The sequence below is a fragment of the Lagopus muta genome, chromosome 1, assembly GCF_023343835.1.
Source record: "Lagopus muta isolate bLagMut1 chromosome 1, bLagMut1 primary, whole genome shotgun sequence".
Classification (NCBI taxonomy): Eukaryota; Metazoa; Chordata; class Aves; order Galliformes; family Phasianidae; genus Lagopus; species Lagopus muta.
The window spans coordinates 194,099,481-194,123,750 of record NC_064433.1 but is presented as its reverse complement, the minus strand read 5'-3'; the positions used below and the strand labels follow the sequence as shown (position 1 = coordinate 194,123,750).

Sequence of the window (24,270 nt, the reverse complement as noted above, 5' to 3'; positions counted from 1 at the left end):
GGGGACAGTGGAGGAGATGAGCACGGAGGGACGCCGTGGGGACGGGGACGCTGCAGGGATGACTGCTGCGGTCTGCAGGAGGGTCTCCTCCCCACAATTCCCTTTCACCACAGCTCGTGCTCTGCCCCTCCTGGCAGCCCCATGGATGCCCGCATTGCAGCCCCATCACAGCCCCCCGGGACATGGGGGGGGTACGGAGGATCCGGGCGCTGCAGCCCCCCACAAACGGGTCGGAGTCAGCCGTGCACAGGAGCCCCTTGTGCGGCCCCGCAGCCGGACGCAGCCCCACACAAACGGCTTTTGTTCCCCGCAGCCGTCCGCGGGGGGGCCCAGGGGGTGATGTGGGCGGTTGTACCAAGGGGCAGCGCTGCCCCGTCCCCATCCCGTCCCCATTCCGTGGCCGTGCCAAGGGCGCACGGCCGTGACGCAGCGCTCCGGCAGCCGGCGGGGACGGATGGAGGGGGGGGGGGGAAGGGGGTTGGACAAGGCGAGGACGGCGCCCTGCCCTGGGATGAGCTCACGGCTTCCTCTTCCCCGCGCTATGAGGTCAGGGGGTGTGGGCAGCACCGGGGGAGCCCCGATGTCCCACGGCCACCCCAGCGGCATCTGCAGCTGCGTTGGCTCCCAGGGGCCAAGTGGGGAGCGCAGCCATCAGCTCTCATCCACCCCAAAGCCGGATCCACCTCCCGCATCCGGCCCCGACCCCACAACCGCCTCGGGGTCCTGCAGGGAATGGGTGCCGCCCATCCGTGGTCACCGTGTCACCCCGCTGCCCCGCTCCAGCAACTCAGCGCTGCACCCATGGGAGCCCAAACGGTGGCAGCATAGACAGCTCCAGGCTCTGCAGCCCTGGGGGGGGGGAGAGGGCAGAGACCCCACAGTGGGGGGAGGAGAAGGGCAGCGAAGGGCACTGAGACTGCAGAGAGCTCCCAAAAATCCTCAGTGCTTTATTTCATCCTCCAAAGCCAGAAGGCGCTGCAGGGAGGGGCTGTGCGCCCCACCTGGGTGGGAGATGGGGGTACACATAGATGGGGACATGGGACCCCCAGCCCAGCACTGCACCCAGCCCTGCAGCAAAGCGCCCACGGTCCCAGAGCTGTGGGGCAGGCTGCCACTTTTAGGCCACAGATTCTTTCTGGGGATTTGGATGAAGGGTCCCCCATAAATCCCATCAGCCTGGGGGTGAAAGCAGCACGCAGGGAACGGGCCCAACACCACAAGCAGCAACTGCTCTGCCCAACCCACTGCAAAGAGGCAGCAATCGCCAGCCCTCGCATCCCTGGTGCCCGAGCTGTGAGATCCCACCTGCAGAGCTCAGCCCAGGGCACGGGGGCACAGAGCAGCACACAGAGCTCTGATGAGCACTGGAGCGCAGCCAGGAGGAGCGAATCCCATTCCTGGTCCCAGCATGGGGGGCAACTGCAGCCCCCAGCCCACGCCACGGGGCAGCACAAACCATGGGAGCGCTCAGTTAGAAATGCTTGTCCTCCAGCATCGAGCTCACCACCAGCTCCTTGTTGCCGAAGTCCCAGAAGGCCGTCATGTGGAAGGCCATGTTGGAGAAGACCACCACGTACTCCAGGAAAGCAAAGATGGTGTACACTGTTGGGAGGAAGCACAGCGGGTCAGAGGGCAGCGCTGGGGCCCCGCTGCTGCCCCACACCCAGCTGCGCCCCTGTTTACCTCCAGGTCTGCAGTACCAGTTGTGGTGGAAATAGACACAGACGGCAATGGAGAAGGTGATGAAGGTGATGAAGAAGAGCAGCTGTTTCCACTTGTAGGATTTGCGCTCCTGGGAGAGAATAACGAGGGCACGGCTCAGCTCTCAGCCCGTCCCGATGGGGGCTGCGACCCCCAACCCCAGCCCCACGGCGATGGGGCCCAGAGCCCCCGGCCTGGGTGGGTGTGGGGAACCCACAGTGCAGGAGCACAGCGGGGATGGGGGGACGGCACCCACGAACCCAACCAGGCTGCCATGCCTGTGTCTGAGTGGGAGGGGAACTTCCCCCTCTGTCTGTTGGTTCACGTGAGGCAAACCTCTCCATTTTCAGGGACTGCTGAGAGTTAGGAAAATGTAAATGGCCCCATCACACTTTCCATGACCCCACTGGCACACACACACACACACACACACACACAGGCTGTGGTGCAGAGGAAAACCCAGAGAGGAAGGGCGGACCCACGGTTTTGTGGGGCACCTGGGGCTGGGGGAGCTCAGCCCCACACATCCGCACCCCATGGGCTGCCAGCACTGCTCCTGCCTCACTGCTGCCCTGCAGCACCACAGCCCCGCTCTGCTGCCACAGTGCAATGCACCACACCATGCAGCGCCGTGCTGCACTGCAATGCACGACTCAGGGCTGTGCTGTGCAGCACCATGTGGCACTGCAGCACTGCACCACACCATGCAGCACTGTGCTGCACTGCAATGCACCACAACCCACGGCGCTGTGCTGCGCGGCACCACACGGCCCTACCCTGCACCACTGCATGGCAGCACGCAGCACCGCACCGTGCAGCACCACACCGCTTTGCTGCACTGCATCACAGCACTGCATGCTGCTGGCTCACCCCCTCCAGCTGTGCAGCTGCTGCTTGCAGTGCTTGAGGCACAGCCCGATGGGGTTGCAGCACCTCGTGAGCCATTTGCATCTACCACCCATCCTCAGCCCAAAGGCTCGCCCAGGTTTTGTTGCAGGGAACGCAGCCCCGGGGCTGCAGTGGGGCTCCAGGCCCCATCCCTCTGCTCTCACACCACCCCACAGTGCAGTGTTCGGATGTGGGTCCGACCGCAGCACGTTATATTTGACCACGCAGTGTGTTGGCTTTGTGCTGCAGCACGTTTCCCCGTGCACATGGAGCTGAGTCAGTAGCAGAAGCTGGGGGAGAAGGAAGCAGAGCTGCAGCTGCACGGCGCTGCGTGGGGCTGTGCCAAACCCCAACCCTGCCCCGCGGTGCCGTGGGACCCCCATGTGGGCTCAGAGTCCCCACAGAGCTGCAATGGGGCCACGCCACAGCTCTGCCTTGGGCTTTTCGGAGCTACGTGTTGCTCTGCTGGCCTCCCTGTGCTGAGTGCTGCAGTATCTGCAGAGCAATGGGGGGGGGGGACCCCCAGCACACACTGCTGGTGCACCCACCCCAGAGCCAGGCTCGGTGCTTGCACTGCTGATAACCGTGAATGGAGCTGAGCTCAGCTACAGCACCCTGACAGCAAAGGGCTCGAGCCCTCAGGAAGGAGCAGGAGCAGCTTCCCAGGGGCCGCAGCCCCACAGGTATGGGGTGAGCAGTGCAGCTTGGCTGCAGTGACAGCAGCTGCATGGAGATGTTTGCGAATGAGAAGTGAAACCAGCAGCCGTGCTGTGCTGTGCCCTGCAGTGGGCTGGGAGGCTGGGTGCAGGGCTGTGCCCCCCGCCATGCCCCACGCGCAGTGCTCAGCATGCAGCCGGGGCTCTCCAGCTCCATTCCCCCTGCCTTCTCACCGCTGTTTCCCCCTCCCCTCCTGCCCCAAACCCCCTTTCCCTTCCCCCCACATCCACAAGGCTTTGTTTTCCCTTTTCTCCCCATTTGCCACCTTAAAGTGGAGACCATCTGCACTTCCCCATCGCGAGTTCCCCAGCACCTTCCTGCCCTCGCAGCGGGGCTGTTGCAACCCCGGCCCCGGTGAACGTCAGGCTTTTGCAAGACCAATTCCTGTCACACACAGACGCTCTGCTGAAAGCCACGGCCTGGGAGCGGATGCCCTCCCACAGCAGAGCCCTCCTGCAGCACCGCAGCTCGGCGGCCCGGAGGCAGACAGCACAGGTGATCAGATTGCCAGGGTTATCACAGGGTTGTAGGAAATCCCGAGCTGGCACAGACCCACGGGGGTCACTGAGCCCATCCCTGGCCCCACGCAGCCCCCCCACAGCCTGGCCCTATAGCAGAGTGCTGTCCTGCACCCCCCGAGCTCAGGGCTCTGCCCACCACCCCAACCCCAGCTGAGCCTCCTGGCCCCACGCTGCTCCCTCGGCTCCAAGCCGTGGCACGATGGCTGTGCTGAGCCTTTTGTCCTGAAGGATGGCTGCGAGAAACAGCACCGAAAGCTCTGCTGAAACCCAAAAAGACGGCATCAGCTGGTTTCCCTGCCGTCCAGCCGCTTGACCTCGTCGCAAGTTCCCCAAACAGGACCTTCCCCTCATAGGATCACAGCCACGAAGGCTGGCAAAGCCCTGCAAGATCCCTGAGCCCACTGCACTGCCCACAGCCCTCAGTGCCACGGCCCTGAACGCCCCCAGGGATGATGACCACCAGCAGACCATGTTGGAGCTGCAGGAAGGATTGCTCCTGACACCGCAATGCCACGATGCTGGTGACCCCCATCCTTCAAGTGTTTCCCAATAACTCCCAGCCCTTCCGGAGAACTGGAAGGAGTGAAGTTTCCCACCCATCGCAGGAGCTCTCGTGATGATGCACGACGGCCACGCGGCACAAGGGCTGTTATCAGCCTCAGCTTCCCACACCAGAGACCTTCCCCGAAAATAACCCCGAGATGCTCAGCAGCTCTCAGCAACTTCCCCTGCTCAGCATCGGGTTGGGGAGGACGCAGCACACAGCACACAGCACAGCACACAGCACAGCACACAGCACACAGCACACAGCACACAGCACACAGCACACAGCACACAGCACAGCACACAGCTCACAGCACACAGCACACAGCACACAGCACACAGCACAGCACACAGCACACAGCACACAGCACACAGCACACAGCACACAGCACAGCACACAGCACAGCTCACAGCACACAGCTCACAGCACACAGCTCACAGCACACAGCACACAGCACAGCACACAGCACACAGCACACAGCACACAGCACACAGCACAGCACAGCACACAGCACACAGCACACAGCACACAGCACACAGCACAGCACAGCACACAGCACACAGCACAGCACACAGCACACAGCACACAGCACAGCACACAGCACACAGCACAGCACACAGCACACAGCACAGCACACAGCACAGCACACAGCACACAGCACAGCACACAGCACAGCACACAGCACACAGCACACAGCACACAGCACACAGCACAGCACACAGCACACAGCACACAGCACACAGCACACAGCACACAGCACAGCACACAGCACACAGCACAGCACACAGCACACAGCACACAGCACAGCTCACAGCACACAGCTCACAGCACACAGCACACAGCACAGCACACAGCACACAGCACACAGCACACAGCACACAGCACAGCACAGCACACAGCACACAGCACAGCACACAGCACACAGCACACAGCACAGCACACAGCACACAGCACAGCACACAGCACACAGCACAGCACACAGCACAGCACACAGCACACAGCACAGCACACAGCACAGCACACAGCACACAGCACACAGCACACAGCACACAGCACAGCACAGCACACAGCACACAGCACACAGCACACAGCACACAGCACACAGCACAGCACACAGCACACAGCACAGCACACAGCACACAGCACAGCACACAGCACAGCACACAGCACAGCACACAGCACAGCACACAGCACACAGCACACAGCACAGCACACAGCACACAGCACACAGCACACAGCACACAGCACAGCACACAGCACACAGCACAGCACACAGCACACAGCACACAGCACACAGCACAGCACACAGCACAGCACACAGCACACAGCACAGCACACAGCACAGCACACAGCACACAGCACACAGCACAGCACACAGCACAGCACACAGCACACAGCACACAGCACACAGCACACAGCACAGCACACAGCACACAGCACACAGCACAGCACACAGCACAGCACACAGCACACAGCACACAGCACAGCACACAGCACAGCACAGCACACAGCACACAGCACACAGCACACAGCACACAGCACACAGCACACAGCACACAGCACAGCACAGCACACAGCACAGCACACAGCACACAGCACAGCACACAGCACACAGCACAGCACACAGCTCACAGCACACAGCACACAGCACACAGCTCACAGCACACAGCACACAGCACAGCACACAGCACAGCACACAGCACAGCACACAGCTCACAGCACAGCACACAGCACACAGCACACAGCACACAGCACACAGCACACAGCACACAGCACACAGCACACAGCACAGCACACAGCACACAGCACACAGCACAGCACACAGCTCACAGCACACAGCACACAGCACACAGCACACAGCACACAGCACAGCACACAGCACACAGCACACAGCACACAGCTCACAGCACACAGCACAGCACAGCACAGCACAGCACACAGCACAGCACACAGCACACAGCACACAGCACACAGCACAGCACAGCACACAGCACACAGCACAGCACACAGCACACAGCACACAGCACACAGCACACAGCACACAGCACAGCACAGCACAGCACACAGCACAGCACACAGCACAGCACACAGCACAGCACAGCACAGCACACAGCACAGCACACAGCACAGCACAGCACAGCACACAGCACAGCACACAGCTCACAGCACACAGCACAGCACACAGCACAGCACAGCACACAGCACACAGCACACAGCACACAGCACACAGCACAGCACACAGCACACAGCACACAGCTCACAGCTCACAGCTCACAGCACACAGCACACAGCACACAGCACAGCACACAGCACAGCACACAGCACAGCACACAGCACACAGCACACAGCACACAGCACACAGCACACAGCACACAGCACAGCACACAGCACACAGCTCACAGCACACAGCTCACAGCACACAGCACACAGCACACAGCACACAGCACACAGCTCACAGCTCACAGCACACAGCACACAGCACACAGCACAGCACACAGCACACAGCTCACAGCACACAGCTCACAGCACACAGCACACAGCACACAGCACACAGCACACAGCTCACAGCACACAGCACACAGCACACAGCACACAGCACAGCACACAGCACAGCACACAGCACAGCACACAGCACACAGCACACAGCTCACAGCACACAGCACACAGCACACAGCACAGCACACAGCACAGCACACAGCACAGCACACAGCACACAGCACACAGCACACAGCACACAGCACAGCACACAGCACACAGCACACAGCACACAGCACACAGCACAGCACACAGCACAGCACAGCACACAGCACAGCACACAGCTCACAGCACACAGCACACAGCACACAGCTCACAGCACACAGCACACAGCACACAGCACACAGCTCACAGCACACAGCACAGCACAGCACAGCACAGCACACAGCACAGCACACAGCACACAGCACACAGCACACAGCACAGCACAGCACACAGCACACAGCACACAGCACACAGCACACAGCACAGCACACAGCACACAGCACACAGCACAGCACAGCACACAGCACACAGCACAGCACACAGCACACAGCACACAGCACACAGCACACAGCACAGCACACAGCACACAGCACAGCACACAGCACACAGCACACAGCACAGCACACAGCACAGCACACAGCACACAGCACAGCACACAGCACAGCACACAGCACACAGCACACAGCACACAGCTCACAGCACACAGCACACAGCACACAGCACACAGCACACAGCACACAGCTCACAGCACACAGCACACAGCACACAGCACACAGCACAGCACACAGCACACAGCACAGCACACAGCACACAGCACAGCACACAGCACACAGCACACAGCACACAGCACACAGCACACAGCACAGCACAGCACACAGCACACAGCACAGCACAGCACACAGCACACAGCACACAGCACACAGCTCACAGCACAGCACACAGCACACAGCACAGCACACAGCACACAGCACACAGCACAGCACACAGCACAGCACACAGCACACAGCACAGCACAGCACACAGCACACAGCACACAGCACAGCACACAGCACACAGCACACAGCACACAGCACAGCACACAGCACAGCACACAGCACAGCACACAGCACACAGCACACAGCACACAGCACAGCACACAGCACACAGCACACAGCACACAGCACACAGCTCACAGCACAGCACACAGCACACAGCACACAGCACACAGCACAGCACAGCACAGCACACAGCACAGCACACAGCACAGCACACAGCACAGCACAGCACAGCACACAGCACAGCACACAGCACAGCACAGCACAGCACACAGCACAGCACACAGCTCACAGCACACAGCACAGCACACAGCACAGCACAGCACACAGCACACAGCACACAGCACACAGCACACAGCACAGCACACAGCACACAGCACACAGCTCACAGCTCACAGCTCACAGCACACAGCACACAGCACACAGCACAGCACACAGCACAGCACACAGCACAGCACACAGCACACAGCACACAGCACACAGCACACAGCACACAGCACACAGCACAGCACACAGCACACAGCTCACAGCACACAGCTCACAGCACACAGCACACAGCACACAGCACACAGCACACAGCTCACAGCTCACAGCACACAGCACACAGCACACAGCACAGCACACAGCACACAGCTCACAGCACACAGCTCACAGCACACAGCACACAGCACACAGCACACAGCACACAGCTCACAGCTCACAGCACACAGCACACAGCACACAGCACAGCACACAGCACAGCACACAGCACAGCACACAGCACACAGCACACAGCTCACAGCACACAGCACACAGCACACAGCACAGCACACAGCACAGCACACAGCACAGCACACAGCACACAGCACACAGCACACAGCACACAGCACAGCACACAGCACACAGCACACAGCACACAGCACACAGCACAGCACACAGCACAGCACAGCACACAGCACAGCACACAGCTCACAGCACACAGCACACAGCACACAGCTCACAGCACACAGCACACAGCACACAGCACACAGCTCACAGCACACAGCACAGCACAGCACAGCACAGCACACAGCACAGCACACAGCACACAGCACACAGCACACAGCACAGCACAGCACACAGCACACAGCACACAGCACACAGCACACAGCACAGCACACAGCACACAGCACACAGCACAGCACAGCACACAGCACACAGCACAGCACACAGCACACAGCACACAGCACACAGCACACAGCACAGCACACAGCACACAGCACAGCACACAGCACACAGCACACAGCACAGCACACAGCACAGCACACAGCACACAGCACAGCACACAGCACAGCACACAGCACACAGCACACAGCACACAGCTCACAGCACACAGCACACAGCACACAGCTCACAGCACACAGCACACAGCACACAGCACACAGCACAGCACACAGCACACAGCACAGCACACAGCACACAGCACAGCACACAGCACACAGCACACAGCACACAGCACACAGCACACAGCACAGCACAGCACACAGCACACAGCACAGCACAGCACACAGCACACAGCACACAGCACACAGCTCACAGCACAGCACACAGCACACAGCACAGCACACAGCACACAGCACACAGCACAGCACACAGCACAGCACACAGCACACAGCACAGCACAGCACACAGCACACAGCACACAGCACAGCACACAGCACACAGCACACAGCACACAGCACAGCACACAGCACAGCACACAGCACAGCACACAGCACACAGCACACAGCACACAGCACAGCACACAGCACACAGCACACAGCACACAGCACACAGCTCACAGCACAGCACACAGCACACAGCACACAGCACACAGCACAGCACAGCACAGCACACAGCACAGCACACAGCACAGCACACAGCACAGCACAGCACAGCACACAGCACAGCACACAGCACAGCACAGCACAGCACACAGCACAGCACACAGCTCACAGCACACAGCACAGCACACAGCACAGCACAGCACACAGCACACAGCACACAGCACACAGCACACAGCACAGCACACAGCACACAGCACACAGCTCACAGCTCACAGCTCACAGCACACAGCACACAGCACACAGCACAGCACACAGCACAGCACACAGCACAGCACACAGCACACAGCACACAGCACACAGCACACAGCACACAGCACACAGCACAGCACACAGCACACAGCTCACAGCACACAGCTCACAGCACACAGCACACAGCACACAGCACACAGCACACAGCTCACAGCTCACAGCACACAGCACACAGCACACAGCACAGCACACAGCACACAGCTCACAGCACACAGCTCACAGCACACAGCACACAGCACACAGCACACAGCACACAGCTCACAGCTCACAGCACACAGCACACAGCACACAGCACAGCACACAGCACAGCACACAGCACAGCACACAGCACACAGCACACAGCTCACAGCACACAGCACACAGCACACAGCACAGCACACAGCACAGCACACAGCACAGCACACAGCACACAGCACACAGCACACAGCACACAGCACACAGCACAGCACACAGCACACAGCACAGCACACAGCACACAGCACACAGCACACAGCACACAGCACAGCACACAGCACAGCACAGCACACAGCACACAGCACACAGCTCACAGCACACAGCACAGCACACAGCACAGCACAGCACACAGCACAGCACACAGCTCACAGCACACAGCACACAGCACACAGCTCACAGCACACAGCACACAGCACACAGCTCACAGCACAGCACACAGCACAGCACACAGCACACAGCACACAGCACACAGCACACAGCACAGCACACAGCTCACAGCACACAGCACAGCACACAGCACAGCACACAGCTCACAGCACAGCACACAGCACACAGCACACAGCACACAGCACACAGCACAGCACACAGCACAGCACACAGCTCACAGCACAGCACACAGCACACAGCACACAGCACAGCACACAGCACACAGCACACAGCACAGCACACAGCACACAGCACACAGCACAGCACACAGCACACAGCACAGCACACAGCTCACAGCACAGCACACAGCACACAGCACAGCACACAGCACACAGCACACAGCACACAGCACAGCACACAGCACACAGCACACAGCACACAGCACACAGCACACAGCACACAGCTCACAGCACACAGCACACAGCACACAGCACACAGCACACAGCTCACAGCTCACAGCTCACAGCACACAGCACACACAGCACACAGCACAGCACACAGCACACAGCACACAGCACACAGCACACAGCACACAGCACAGCGCACAGCGCACAGCACACAGCACACAGCACACAGCACAGCACAGCACACAGCACAGCACAGCACACAGCACACAGCACACAGCACACAGCACACAGCACACAGCACACAGCACACAGCACACAGCACAGCACACAGCACACAGCACACAGCACACAGCACACAGCACAGCACACAGCACAGCACAGCACACAGCACAGCACACAGCACAGCACACAGCACAGCACAGCACACAGCACACAGCACACAGCACAGCACACAGCACAGCACACAGCACAGCTCACAGCACACAGCTCACAGCACACAGCACACAGCACACAGCACACAGCACACAGCTCACAGCACACAGCACACAGCTCACAGCTCACAGCACACAGCACACAGCACACAGCACAGCACACAGCTCACAGCACACAGCACAGCACAGCACACAGCTCACAGCACACAGCACACAGCACACAGCACAGCACACAGCTCACAGCTCACAGCACACAGCACAGCACACAGCACAGCACACAGCTCACAGCACACAGCACACAGCACACAGCACAGCACAGCACACAGCTCACAGCACACAGCACACAGCACACAGCACAGCACACAGCACACAGCTCACAGCACACAGCTCACAGCACACAGCACAGCACACAGCTCACAGCACACAGCACACAGCACACAGCACACAGCACACAGCACACAGCACACAGCACACAGCACACAGCACACAGCACACAGCACACAGCACACAGCACACAGCACACAGCTCACAGCACACAGCACACAGCACACAGCTCACAGCTCACAGCACACAGCACAGCACATAGCACACAGCACACAGCACAGCACACAGCACACAGCACACAGCACACAGCACACAGCACACAGCACACAGCACAGCACACAGCACAGCACACAGCTCACAGCACACAGCACACAGCTCACAGCTCACAGCTCACAGCACACAGCACAGCACACAGCTCACAGCACACAGCACACAGCTCACAGCTCACAGCACACAGCACAGCACACAGCACACAGCACAGCACACAGCACACAGCACACAGCACACAGCACACAGCACAGCACACAGCACACAGCACACAGCACACAGCACACAGCACACAGCACACAGCACACAGCACAGCACACAGCACACAGCACACAGCACACAGCTCACAGCTCACAGCACAGCACAGCACACAGCACACAGCACAGCACATAGCACACAGCACACAGCACACAGCACACAGCACAGCACACAGCACACAGCACAGCACACAGCACACAGCACACAGCACAGCACACAGCACACAGCACACAGCACACAGCACACAGCACACAGCACAGCACACAGCACACAGCACACAGCACACAGCACAGCACACAGCACACAGCACACAGCACACAGCACACAGCACACAGCACAGCACACAGCTCACAGCACACAGCACAGCACACAGCACAGCACACAGCACACAGCACAGCACACAGCACACAGCACACAGCACACAGCACACAGCACACAGCACACAGCACACAGCACAGCACACAGCACACAGCACAGCACACAGCACAGCACACAGCACACAGCACAGCACACAGCACACAGCACACAGCACACAGCACACAGCTCACAGCTCACAGCACACAGCACAGCACACAGCACAGCACACAGCACAGCACACAGCACACAGCACACAGCACAGCACAGCACACAGCACACAGCACACAGCACACAGCACACAGCACACAGCACACAGCACACAGCACACAGCACACAGCAGCAGTGGCAAATCCCCCTGCAGTGCTGCCTGGTGCTGTGTGGGAAGGATGCTGGGGCAATCACAGTGCACCCATGCAGTCTCTGCCACAGGGACCCGCTGGGTGCTCTGCCGTGGCTCCATCTGCCACCACTGCATGGGGACACTCAGCTCTGGGGTGGAAGATATGCCTTGTTATCAGCTCCAGGGCTGCACCAGGTCTGAGATCAGGGGAAAATTCTTCTCCAAAGAGCGTTAATGCACTTGCACAGGCTGCCCAAGGAACAGGGGGGAGAAGGGGGGGTTGAGGAACCATGGGGATGTGGCACTGAGGGATGCAGTGGGGTGGGACTGGGGGTCTCAGAGGGCTCCCCCAGCCTGCATGCTTCCAGTTCTGTTGGATCCAGGCAAGAACACAGGGCCAGCAGGACCACAGCCGAGCAGGTGAGCTCCTCCCCACTGCGGGGTTCCTCTGCACCTTTATTCACTTTTGGACATGGCTGGGTCCACTCCCCCATGGCCACCAGCATGGCAGCATGCCCAGGCAGCATCCCACACCCCCAGAGCCATCCCAAAAAGTTTAATCCCAAGGATGATGGATGGGATGATGGAGGGAGCCCCACTCGGTGCTGGGCACTGCAGGGACGGGTGTTAAAACCACAAACAGCCCAAAGAGCTTCAATAAAGGAAGCCCTGGGCTGATTCTGCACATCCACAGTGCCCCCACTGCCCAACTGTGGCCTGTGTGAGTGTGGGGCAGCCTCCTGCTCAGCAAGCTGCCCACAGCATGTGGTTTTCTGTGAGCCAGGGCAGCACCAGCAGGGCCCAAAGCCCCCCACACCCTGCTGACACTCAGCAGGTCCCCGTGACCGAGCACCAGCCATCCCACTGGGGGGGGGAGCAGAACTGAGCCCCTGCCCTGGGATGGGACCTGCAAAGGGCTCTCCTGCAGTGCAGCTGCAGCCACAGCAGCTGGAGCTGCTCCTCCAAGTGTCCCAGCAGGGCCAGCAGCTGGAGAATTGCTGGACTGGGAGGATAAACAGAGGCCGTGAGGCAGGAGCTGCAATGAAGCACTGTGTGACTGCCTGGGTGTGCCCCATGCTCCCATCCTGCTCCATACAGACCCATGCACAGCACTCATCCTGTTCCACATGGACCTGGCCCCGTGCACAGCTCTCATCCTGCTCTGTACAAATGCAGCCCCAGGCTCAGCACCCATCCTGCTCCATACAGACCCATGCACAACACCCATCCTGCTCTGCACAGATCCAGCCCCAGGTTCAGCTCCCACTCTGCTCCGTATGAACCCAGCTCTCCTGAGCCACCCCCAGGCCAGTGTCACAGGCAAACCTGCACGTGCAAAAGGCACCACAGGTGTTCAGAGCTCCTGCATACACAGTTCCAAAGCTGCCTTTGAACACACTGCCCTGTGCTGCTGCTTGTGGCTTATCCCAAACCCAGCAGGGCACCAATCACAGCTGGGTGCAGGTGATGGAGCTCTGCCTGATGTGCAGTGTGACCAGCAGCTCCCCAAGCCTTCAGCCTCTTGCAGAGAAGCCCCAGAGCTGCATGCGAGACCCACAGCCGCCTGCAGCTGCTCCCTGCTTGCAGGACTGCTCCCCAGCACAGAGCCCAGCTCAGCTCCCAGAGGGGCTCCCCCAAGCAAGGGGAAAAGGGCAGCAATGCAGACCCCAGGAGATGGCATTCTGAGGATCAGTTCCACGTGAAAACTACAGAACAGGAACTCAAAACATTCCTCCACGGTTTGCTTTGTTGGACCGAAGTGTGAATTTTGGTGACCATCAGCCACATTCACCCGATTCTTTAATACCTTCACCACCCAGATCTGGTCATTTTAGAAGCAAGCAACAGATGAAGCCCTTCCACCACCAGCCCCAACCACAGCACCGAGAGAAGAAAGGAAAGTGTCTGTACCTCGGGACTTACTGTGTGTTTCTTAGTCATCCTCCAGAGGATGCACGTCAGGAGCATGTGGCCCAGAGCTGACGTGATAAAGACGATGAAGGCATTTTCATGGATTGCTGAATCAACAAGACAAGAGGCTTCCTGTTAAATGTAGGCACTGAAATGAGCCAGAAGCACCAGGGGAGGCTTTGGGGGCAAAGGACGGTGGGCACAGCCCTGCCGGCAGCCTCAGCAGCACGCCAGCCACGCAGAGCTGAAGACAGCTGTCTGCCCATGCCTTGTGTCTTCCCCTAGGGCTGGGGCTGCATGTTTCTGAGTGTGCATTATGTGTTTGGCAGCACAGCACAGCACACAGGGCTTTTATCTGCTCTCTGGCACCTGGTCTGGGAGCCCCAGCGGCTGCAAACCACAGGCAGACTTGGGAGCAGCTCCTGGGATGGATGGGGAAACTGAGGCACGGCGGCTGGCTGCACAGTGAGCCTGCCCAGCACATCCTGCTGGTCTCCTGCATTTCAGCTGCCAGGTGACAGCTGCCAGCAGCCTTCTCACCAGCACCAAGGCTGTCCTGCACATTGCTGAACCCACACTGACTGCGGGGCAGGCAGGAACCATCACTTGTTGAGTGGTGTGGAATTGAGGCAGCTCGCAACACCCAGAGCCACATGCAAAGTCCATGAGATTTTGGGCCAAATGCTTTTGTTTTAAATAGAAGCACTTATTCACAAAGCATTCCCCCAACTTTTCTCCAGGAACGGAACCCACAGGCTGAATTTGCAACCACGACACCTGACCGTAAGAACCACACTTCCCTCCTCTTCTTTCTCTTCTCTGTTTCAGGGGAAGGAAAACAATGTCCCCCAGCACAGAGCGGAGCTGAAGGCAGCAGCTGGAGGTAAGAAGGTGGCAGTGCCCTGCAGAAGGGATGAGCCTGAGCCCAGCTGCATGGCTGTGTGAGTGGCTGAGGGCACCCATGGGCATCCTGGATGCAGCCCACCCCACAGCCCCGTTATGGCATCAATGCAGGGCCCAGGGAGCACAGCCCACTCCCAAAGGCAGCCAGCAGGCTCGCAATCCATGCTGCTGCAGCCTTCAGTACAGCTCCAGCCCCTCCTCACCCTTCCTGCAAGGACACAAACCAGCTTCTTCATGTCAGCCCTGCTCCAAACCTGCTCTCCACGCAGCCCTGCTGTCTCCCTTTGCAGTACTCTATGACTGTAACCCTGCACCCCATGGCTGCACCCAGCCTTCACCACCAAGTGCCAGCAGCTCCATGCCCTTTGCAGCAGCACCACCTGGTGACTACCAGCCCTCCATGCTGCCACCACCACCAGGTCCCACTGCTGGCAGTTACACTCAGCTCAGATGGGACCCATGGGTGAGAGGCACCTCTGAGCCCATTGCTTCACGTGCTTTGGTGTAATCTGAAAGATTCTCATTTGCTCAATAGACAGTACAGGAAATTAACCCAGAAAATGCTGCTAGGAGACAGTAGGTTGGAGTCAACTCAGTGCCACGGCCATGAGGCAGAAGTGGGGGCTGTGCTGACAGCAGGAGCAGTGCTGAGTTTTGCTGAGTGGTGATGAGCAGCATTAAGCACATCCTCAGCACAGGAGCACAGCACTAGGGCTGGATGGCAGCTTGGCACAGAAATGCAGCCACCAGGAATTCACATAAAGGATGTGAGGGACGAGGACGTGATCTGAAAGCCAGCACGGCTTCACCAAGGGCAGGCCGTGCCCAATCCATCTGGAGGCCTTCTGCAATGGCATTGGTGGGTAAAGGGAAGGGCAAAGGATGCCATCCAGCTGGATGTATGCAAGGCCTTCGACATGGTCCCACACCACATCCCTATCTCTAAATTGGAGGCATGGATCAGAGGGTGGCTGTTTGGGGGATAAGGAGTTGGCCGGAAGGTCGGAGCTGAAGGGCTGCGGTCAATGGGAATGGCTTCAGAATGGGAGATCTAGGCCAGATGGAGGAGGAAATTCTTTACCTAGAGAGCAGTGAGGCTCTGACACTGAGCCCAGAGCTGTGGGGGCCCCATCCCTGGAGATCAGGACTGGATGGGGCCCTAAACAGCCTGAGCTGCTGCTCGACTTAGGGGCTGTAAATCCTGTCCACAGCTGGGGGTTGAAACTGGATGATCCTTGAGGTCCCTTTCAGCCCAAACCACTCCATGATTCTGTGAGTTTCAGCCAGAGCTGAGCTACAAGCACATTACAGATGTAACTTGCACACATCCCCATCCCTGCAGGCATTCAAGGCCAGGCTGGATGTGGCTCTGGGCAGCCTGGGCTGCTGGTTGGCGACCTGCACACAGCAGGGGGTTGGAGCTGGATGAGCATTGAGCTCCTCTGCAACCCAGGCCATTCTATCATTCTATAATATAAATCCTAACTTTTACAGAGCTCAGCTTCCACAGACAAGCTGAGCATGCAGGGGTTGATGCAGAGTTGCAGGGAGCCACATACCATAGTTCTCTGAGGAGGACACATAGGTCAACACGAGGAGGGCAAAGTTCTCGAGCAGGTTGAGCAGCAGGTTGAGGTGGCAGAGGCGCAGGTAGCGAGGGTGGGAGCAGTGGCAGCTCTGGTAGTGGTTCCAGTAGGCAACAGCCACCAGGAAACGTGGAGCTGAGTGCAGACCAATGCAGAGCCGCCAGACGTAGCGCTGCGGGGTCTCTCCTCCGATGGCAGCACTGATGGAGGGCAGGTAGTTTGGGACCTGGAAGATGGGAGCACGGCTCGTTATGGCACAAATGCCATGTCAAAAGACAGGAAACGGACATGGTGGGGCTGATGTGCAGGAAAGGAACTCTGCAGAGAAGGGCCTGGAGGTCCTGGTTGAGCAGTGGGTTGAGCTGAGTGCCCTGCGGCCAAGAAGGCCAATGGGATCTGGGATACGCTGCAGAGTGCGGCCAGCAGGGTGAGCGAGGAGATCCTCCCCTCTGCTCTGCCCTAGGGAAGGCACAGCTGCAGCACTGCACCCAGTGCTGGGCTCCCCAGCTCCAGACGGACTGGGAACTGGTGGGAGAGCCCTGAGGAGGGTGCAGAGCTGGTGGGGGCCTGGAGGACCTCGTGCTGGGAACAGGCTGAGAGTGCCAGGGCTGTGCATCTGCAGGAGAGAAGGGTGGATCTGAGCAGTGTCTGAAGTGTAGGGGGTGATAAGTGAAGTTTATCAGTGTCTGAAGGGCAGGGATGGGGCTGGGCTCTGTTCCGTGGTGCCCAATGCCAGGACAAGGGGCACCTGCATAGACTGCAGCCCAGGGAGTTCCATCTGTGCTGTGAGGGGGGCAGAGCTCCAGTACTGCTGCCCTGCAAGGTGAGGATCTTCCTGCAGACATCCAAACCCATCTGGGCACCCTCTTGTTCAAAGACTGTACAGAACTGCCTGTGATTCTGTACCACAGCAGCAGTCCTGATGCATCCTGCAGGGCTATCCAGCCCCCAGCACCTCCACAGCCTACTGAGAAGGCTCAGTGAGCTGAGAACCCTGCTCAGGTTTCTCCACTTGACATCCACAACCCTCACTCCTTCCCTTCCCTTCTCAAGCACAGGCTGCCCAGGGAAGCGGTGAGGTCACCGTCCCCAGAGGTGTGCAAAAAATGTGTACATGTGGCACTTAGGGACATGTTTTACTGAGCACAGTGGGGATGGGTTGGGGTTGGACACGGTGATCTCAGAGCTCTTTTCCAACCCTAATGATTCGATGATTCCATCCCCAGGTTCAGAGAGAGAAGAGAGCAGGGAAGCGAAACAACATTGAAACAACAGAAAGCTGACAGTAACAGCAGGCAAAGGTGATGTTCAGAAACACAACAGCAGGAAAACCTTGGAGCTGACCTCCAAGTATGTGCAGCCAGTTGTGATTGCCATACAAAAGGTGATCCCTGCAGGACAACTATGCCATGGAATCACAGCTTGGCTGCAGAAGACCTCCAAGATCACCTGGTGGGGTAAACAAACTGCGCAGGGAGGAAATCAGAAGGATCAAAGTCTGGTTTAACTAAAACTTGTTTTAGTTTAGTTTTGTAAAGTCTTGTTTAATCTAAACCTCCCAGATCCCCATTTATTTCCCATGCTGCATGAAATCCTTTAGAAACACTTCAGCTGAGTCCCCAATGAAATCGTTTTCTTGGATAAAGGGGCTGCAATTCTTCCATGCTGTTCTCCCACCAGGAGCTCTCCTGCCAGTGTCTGATCCCTTTCCTTTCTCCAGGCATCGATTGCTGATGCTGGCATTGAATCAATAAGAGGCGTGGATGGAGGCTTCCCTTGCCCAGCAACCTCACTTGAAAGCTCTCTTCACTATCCTGCAATTGATGATGCTCTTCCCCTGCTCTGAGGGATGGACTCTCTCAGTCCTCAGCAGACAAGAGTTCAGTGATCTAAAGAGCCAAAAGCAGCATCATGATCAAGTGCTGATCCAGTGGATTTCAGTGGCTCCTTCAAAGATCTTTCCTCTGATTAAAGCCAAGACCTGGTGCCCCACAGGCTCTTAGAGCTGCTCCAAAGGCTCTGCAGTCCTGGATACAGCTTGGTCTGCTCTTGACAGCGATGATGGCGCCCATGTGGAGTAACAGCCTGCAGACTAAAGCTCCTCACACCGGCTGCCGTTTGCCTGAGGAAACAGCTCCTTTCACTTGCTTCACACACAGTGCTTCATGATCTCCCCTGCTCCTCACACTGGCACAGGAGGCAGTGGGTCCCTGTCTGCTCTCCCACCCAGCCAGGACGTCAGAGGCCTCCACCTCTCTGCTCTCATCCCAGCATCTCTGCAGGCTGAAGCTGAGGAGCCCTCACTCCACATCTCAAGCTGCAGGACACCTCAGAGCATCCCTGCTGCACTGCCCAACACGCCTGTCCTGTGAGGAGGGGACACTGCACATGTCATTTCTATCAATCACCACTGGGACCCCACTGCTCTGCCCTCAGGAGTCCACGTCACCACCCCCCACCTTCATCACCCCGCTGTGTTTGGGAGGAGGAGCAGCAGGGATGCTGCACAACCCCAGGGTCGCCTCCTCTCACAGCTCTACATCTGCTGCTTACTGATGTTTATGCCATGGCTGAGGAACTCGACCTGATGCATTCCAGAAACCCGGCTGTCCCTCGCAGCCAGAGCTCCCAGGCACGCAGCACAGGCTGCTCCAAAGAACTCCAACAGACGTGAGAGGCAGTGACTCCACTTGTAAGAAGAACTCCTTGTCAAGACAGCATACTTAGCTTCAGCCTTGTCAGTTTTATTCTTTATGGCCATCAACACCAATCTGCTCAGTGTCACTTTTCCCAACCCAATTGCCCCTTCAGAGGCAACACAAAAACAAATCCTTCAAGGTGACACAGCACCTGTGGTAGGAAACAGGGGATCCCTGCACAGCCAGCACCCGGAGGAGCTCAGCGCCCTGCAGGTGAACGTCACTTACCCCACAGTGCGTGGCTGTTGTCTCCTTGAAGTGGAAGAGCAGAGACCAAATCACGCAGAAAAGGAAACCAAACAAGGGGCAAAACACAGTCCAAACAGCCAGAGTGGTGAAACGGAGCCGGAACAGGATACCATCACGATCCAGGGGCAGCGGTACCTGGAGCATGCTGACGGACCTGGAAGCAGAAAGCACATGTTGGGAGGGATTTTCTGCCCTTCAGTCCCCAGCAGCTCTCAGCATGGATGCATCAAGCTATAATAAGCTGCAAACAGAGAAACCTGGGCACAGCCGGTGTTTCACAGCAGTCTGAGTGCTGGATGAAGGCGCCAGAGGTAGAAAGCAGCATCAGCTGCGTGGGACACGATTCTAGCACTGCACCACGAGGCTGGGAGACACGCGACTGCATTTCTGCTGGGCAGAGCCATCCAGATCCTTCCTCAGCCGAGCTCAGAGCTGCTGTGCTGACACGGCACCATGCTGCCCCAGATGGGGCACTGTGAGCACAGCACAGCCAACACCACACCTCAAGGAAGCTGCAGGACCACAGCCTTCAGCTTGCATGATAAAAACATTGCTCAACAACTCAGACAGGTCAGGTCAGGCCAGTTATCGAGCCTCGGCTCTCGGCTCAATGCCCCAGCATCAGCCAGGTGCACTCCAGCTCTGAGGCACTGCTGTTTGTCCTACGTGCCTCAGGCTGTGTGCACAGAGTTGCAGTCCCCAGCACTGCACATGTCTTTACTTCAACCCCAAATCATCACTCTGCTGTGTGTGACCCAAATCTCTCCCATCCACACCGCCTCCCCTCCACCTGGGGACAAGGGACAAAGGGCCATGATGCTGAGTGCCGGCTTCCTCCCTCACCTCGGGCTCTAGGACAAATCCTCCTCGCAGACAATCCCCGTTGAAGCCAATTATCAGCAGACCAAGGGCAACACAGGGTCACATCCTGCAGCGTGACCTCAGGCTGCAGCCCAAAGAGCTGCTGCTGAGAAACGTGGGGCAGGGTCCTGCTCAGTGCCTGGTGCTGCTGCCATAGAGCAGCAAAGAGTGATGTCAAACCATGTGATCACCTCAGGGTTTGCTGCTCTGCCTGGATTCCTTTACTGTGGGATGCAAACTTTAAGGATGCAGCTGCAGCCATGGAGGTGAGGACAGAGTGGGATCTCCTGCCCAGGCAGCTCCACTGCTGATGCTTTGAATGAAGGACGGTGTGCCTGAATCATAGAATGGCCTGGGCTGCAAAGGAGCACAGCGCTCATCCAGCTCCAAGCCCTGCTGTGTGCAGGTCGCCAACCAGCAGCCCAGGCTGCCCAGAGCCACATCCAGCCTGGCCTTGAATGCCTGCAGGGATGGATGGGGCATCCACAGCCTCCTTGGGCAACCTGTGCCACTGCCTCACCACCCTCTGCCTCCAAAACTTCCTCCTCACATCCAACCCAAACCTCCCCTGTCTCACTTTAAAACCATTCCCCTTGTCCTGTCACCACCCACCCTCACAAACAGCCGTTCCCCCTCCTGTTTATATGCACCATAGCATCAAACAGAATCACAGAATGGTTTGGTTTGGAAAGGACCTCAAGGATCACGAAGCTCCAACCCCCCACCAATGCAGGGCCACCAACCTCCCCATCTCACAGCAGCCCAGGCTGCCCAGGGCCCCATCCAACCTGGCCTCCAACACCTCCAGGGATGGACGGGGCATCACAGCCTCTCTGGGCAGCTGTTCCAGCACCTCACCACTCTCTCCGTAAAGAACTTAAGCACCCTTCAAGCACTGGAAGGCCACCATAAGGTCTCCCCACAGCCTTTCCTTCTCCAAGCTCAACAAGCCCACTTCCCTCAGCCTGTGTTCACAGGCGAGCTGCTCCAGCCCTCTGACCATCTTAACGTCCCTGCTCTGGACACAGCTGGCAGAAGCAGCACAGAGCTGTGGAGAGGCAAAGTTGGGACCCAGCCGTCACACAGTACTGCCCGTAGAGCTGCAGTTCACACCCCGAGCCCCTACCGGCCCGGGCTCATGACAAACCGAGACCCCGCAGCCCCCATCGCCGCACGGACCGCCCTCACGGCCCGGACCCCAAAGGCCGCCCCCCCACTCGCTACGTTCCCCGCTCTCACCCCTTCGGCCCGCTGTCCCCCGTTGCTCCGCTCCTCCCGCCCCGCGCACCGCACACCTCACACCGCTCCTCGCTCCTCCATGCCCGCCCTGATCTGCCCCCGCCTCTTCCTGCTCCGCTGGGCCCGCTGTCCGTACCTGCTCATCCCTCCTCCCCTTCGCCCCACCCCGTTCCCGCCCCTCGGCCCCCCTGTCCTTCCGCGGCCCCCCTCTGCCTCAGTCCCGCAGCACCGCCGCAGGCCCCACCCGGGGGCGCCCCTCGCGGCGCTGCCCCATCAAGCCCAGGTTTGGGCTCGGCTCTAAAAGGCCCGAAGGCTCCGCGTGGGGCGCCCCCTGCCGGACCGGCGGACCGCTTAAACGCGCCCCGCCCTGTGCGCGGCGCACGCAGGAGGCCGAGAAGCTCTCTGATTGGGCGGACCGGAAGAAGCCCCGCCCCCGGCGCGCCCGGATGCTGGGCAGCGAGGCGGGAGGGATGTTCTGGACTCTTCCGCAGCGTCAGCCCCGCCCCCTCCCGGGCGAGACCAATCAGTGCTCGGCGCTTATCTCCACATTAGCCAATAGAAAAAAGGAAACAGGGAGAGTGGGTGGGTCCGTTCACTGCCGCCGAGAGGGGGCAGCCAATGGGCTGCGGGCTCAAGGGAGCGGGGACGGCGCGTGGGCCGCTGGGAGGCGCGCGGAGCGGGTTGTGACGCAGCTTCCTCCGTGTGTGGCGGCGGCGCGGGAGTGGCGAGGCTGGTTCGGGCCGGGACGGGCCGGACCCGGCCGGGCCGCGCTGCTCTTCTCTCTTCGACGGTGAGCTCCGCGTCCGCAGTGCGCTCGGGGTCTCTGGGCTGCGCCACGGCCTTCTCGCTACAGAGCAGCCTCGGAAACCGGGAGCCGGGCCGCCGCGGCCTGCGGGCGGTGCAGCCGGGAGCGGGGCCGAGCGGGGGATGTCGCGATGATCGGGATAGCCGTATGAAACGGCGCCGCTGAGGTGACTGAGGGCTGCGGGAGCGTCGTGAGGGAGCTGCCCCGTGTTAGGGCTCAGCACCGCGGTTTGGTGAACTGCGGGTGTGCGGTGTGGGGAGCGGGGCTGTGTGAAGGCTGCTGGTATCGTTGTGTAATGGGGGAACGTGGTGGGGCTGCGCTGCCGGGACCTGGGCAGTGCTGCCAGCGATTATGGCGTTTTCGTGGCGGAGTAACTGGTGGTCTCAGCGCAGAAAAGGACTGCGGGTTTCTGATGCTGTGATTCCTGTCATGGTTTCATTTTTGTGTGACTTGTTCACAGCATCACAGAATGGTTTGGGTTGGAAGGGAGCTCAAGGATCACGAAGCTCCAACCCCCCACCAATGCAGGGCCACCAACCTCCCCATCTCACAGCAGCCCAGGCTGCCCAGGGCCCCATCCAACCTGGCCTCCAACACCTCCAGGGATGGACGGGGCATCACAGCCTCTCTGGGCAGCTGTTCCAGCACCTCACCACTCTCTCTCTAAACAACTTCCCCCTGACATCCAACCTCCAGCTGACCTCCCTCAACTTCAAACCATTTCCCCTTGTCTTGCTGTTATCTACCCTACTAGAGACCTATTGTAGGATGCCCCATCCCTGGCGGCATTCAAGGCCAGGCTGGATGTGGCTCTGGGCAGCCTGGGCTGCTGGTTGGTGACCCTACACACAGTAAGGGGTTGGAGCTAGATGAGCATTGTGCTCCTTTGCAACCCAGGCCATTCTATCATTCTATGATCTCCTCCTTTACCAGCAGGGGTGGTTGGACTCAGTGATCTCATGAAGTGTCTTCCAACCACTGTGATTCTGTGACCAATTTGATTCTTGATGAAGAA

General features: G+C 59.0%; 2 protein-coding genes across 11 annotated transcripts in view; one reads left to right on the top strand and one right to left on the bottom strand.

Moving 5' to 3' along the window:
• Positions 1-927: 927 nt before the first annotated feature.
• PGAP2 (post-GPI attachment to proteins 2) overlaps positions 928-24,270 on the bottom strand; it is a 58,872-nt gene continuing 35,529 nt past the window's right edge. The window contains exons 2-7 of one of the 7 annotated variants that reach the window (XM_048950854.1): positions 21,403-21,999; positions 20,330-20,504; positions 17,376-17,628; positions 14,914-15,020; positions 1,684-1,792; positions 928-1,602 (exon numbers count right to left, since the gene is read on the bottom strand). In XM_048950854.1, the coding sequence (XP_048806811.1) occupies positions 1,472-1,602; positions 1,684-1,792; positions 14,914-15,020; positions 17,376-17,628; positions 20,330-20,504; positions 21,403-21,473 (846 nt within the window). In that variant the 5' untranslated portion in view covers positions 21,474-21,999 and the 3' untranslated portion in view covers positions 928-1,471. The other 6 variants (XM_048950879.1, XM_048950868.1, XM_048950860.1 and 3 more) reach the window with 6 other exon arrangements.
• NUP98 (nucleoporin 98 and 96 precursor) overlaps positions 23,044-24,270 on the top strand; it is a 39,000-nt gene continuing 37,773 nt past the window's right edge. For 2 of the 4 annotated variants that reach the window (XM_048950242.1, XM_048950223.1), the window contains exon 1: positions 23,044-23,240. The gene's annotated coding sequence lies outside the window, so the exon portion shown is untranslated. Of the gene's footprint in view, positions 23,241-23,261; positions 23,422-24,270 lie in introns of those variants that run through there. The other 2 variants (XM_048950240.1, XM_048950232.1) reach the window with 2 other exon arrangements.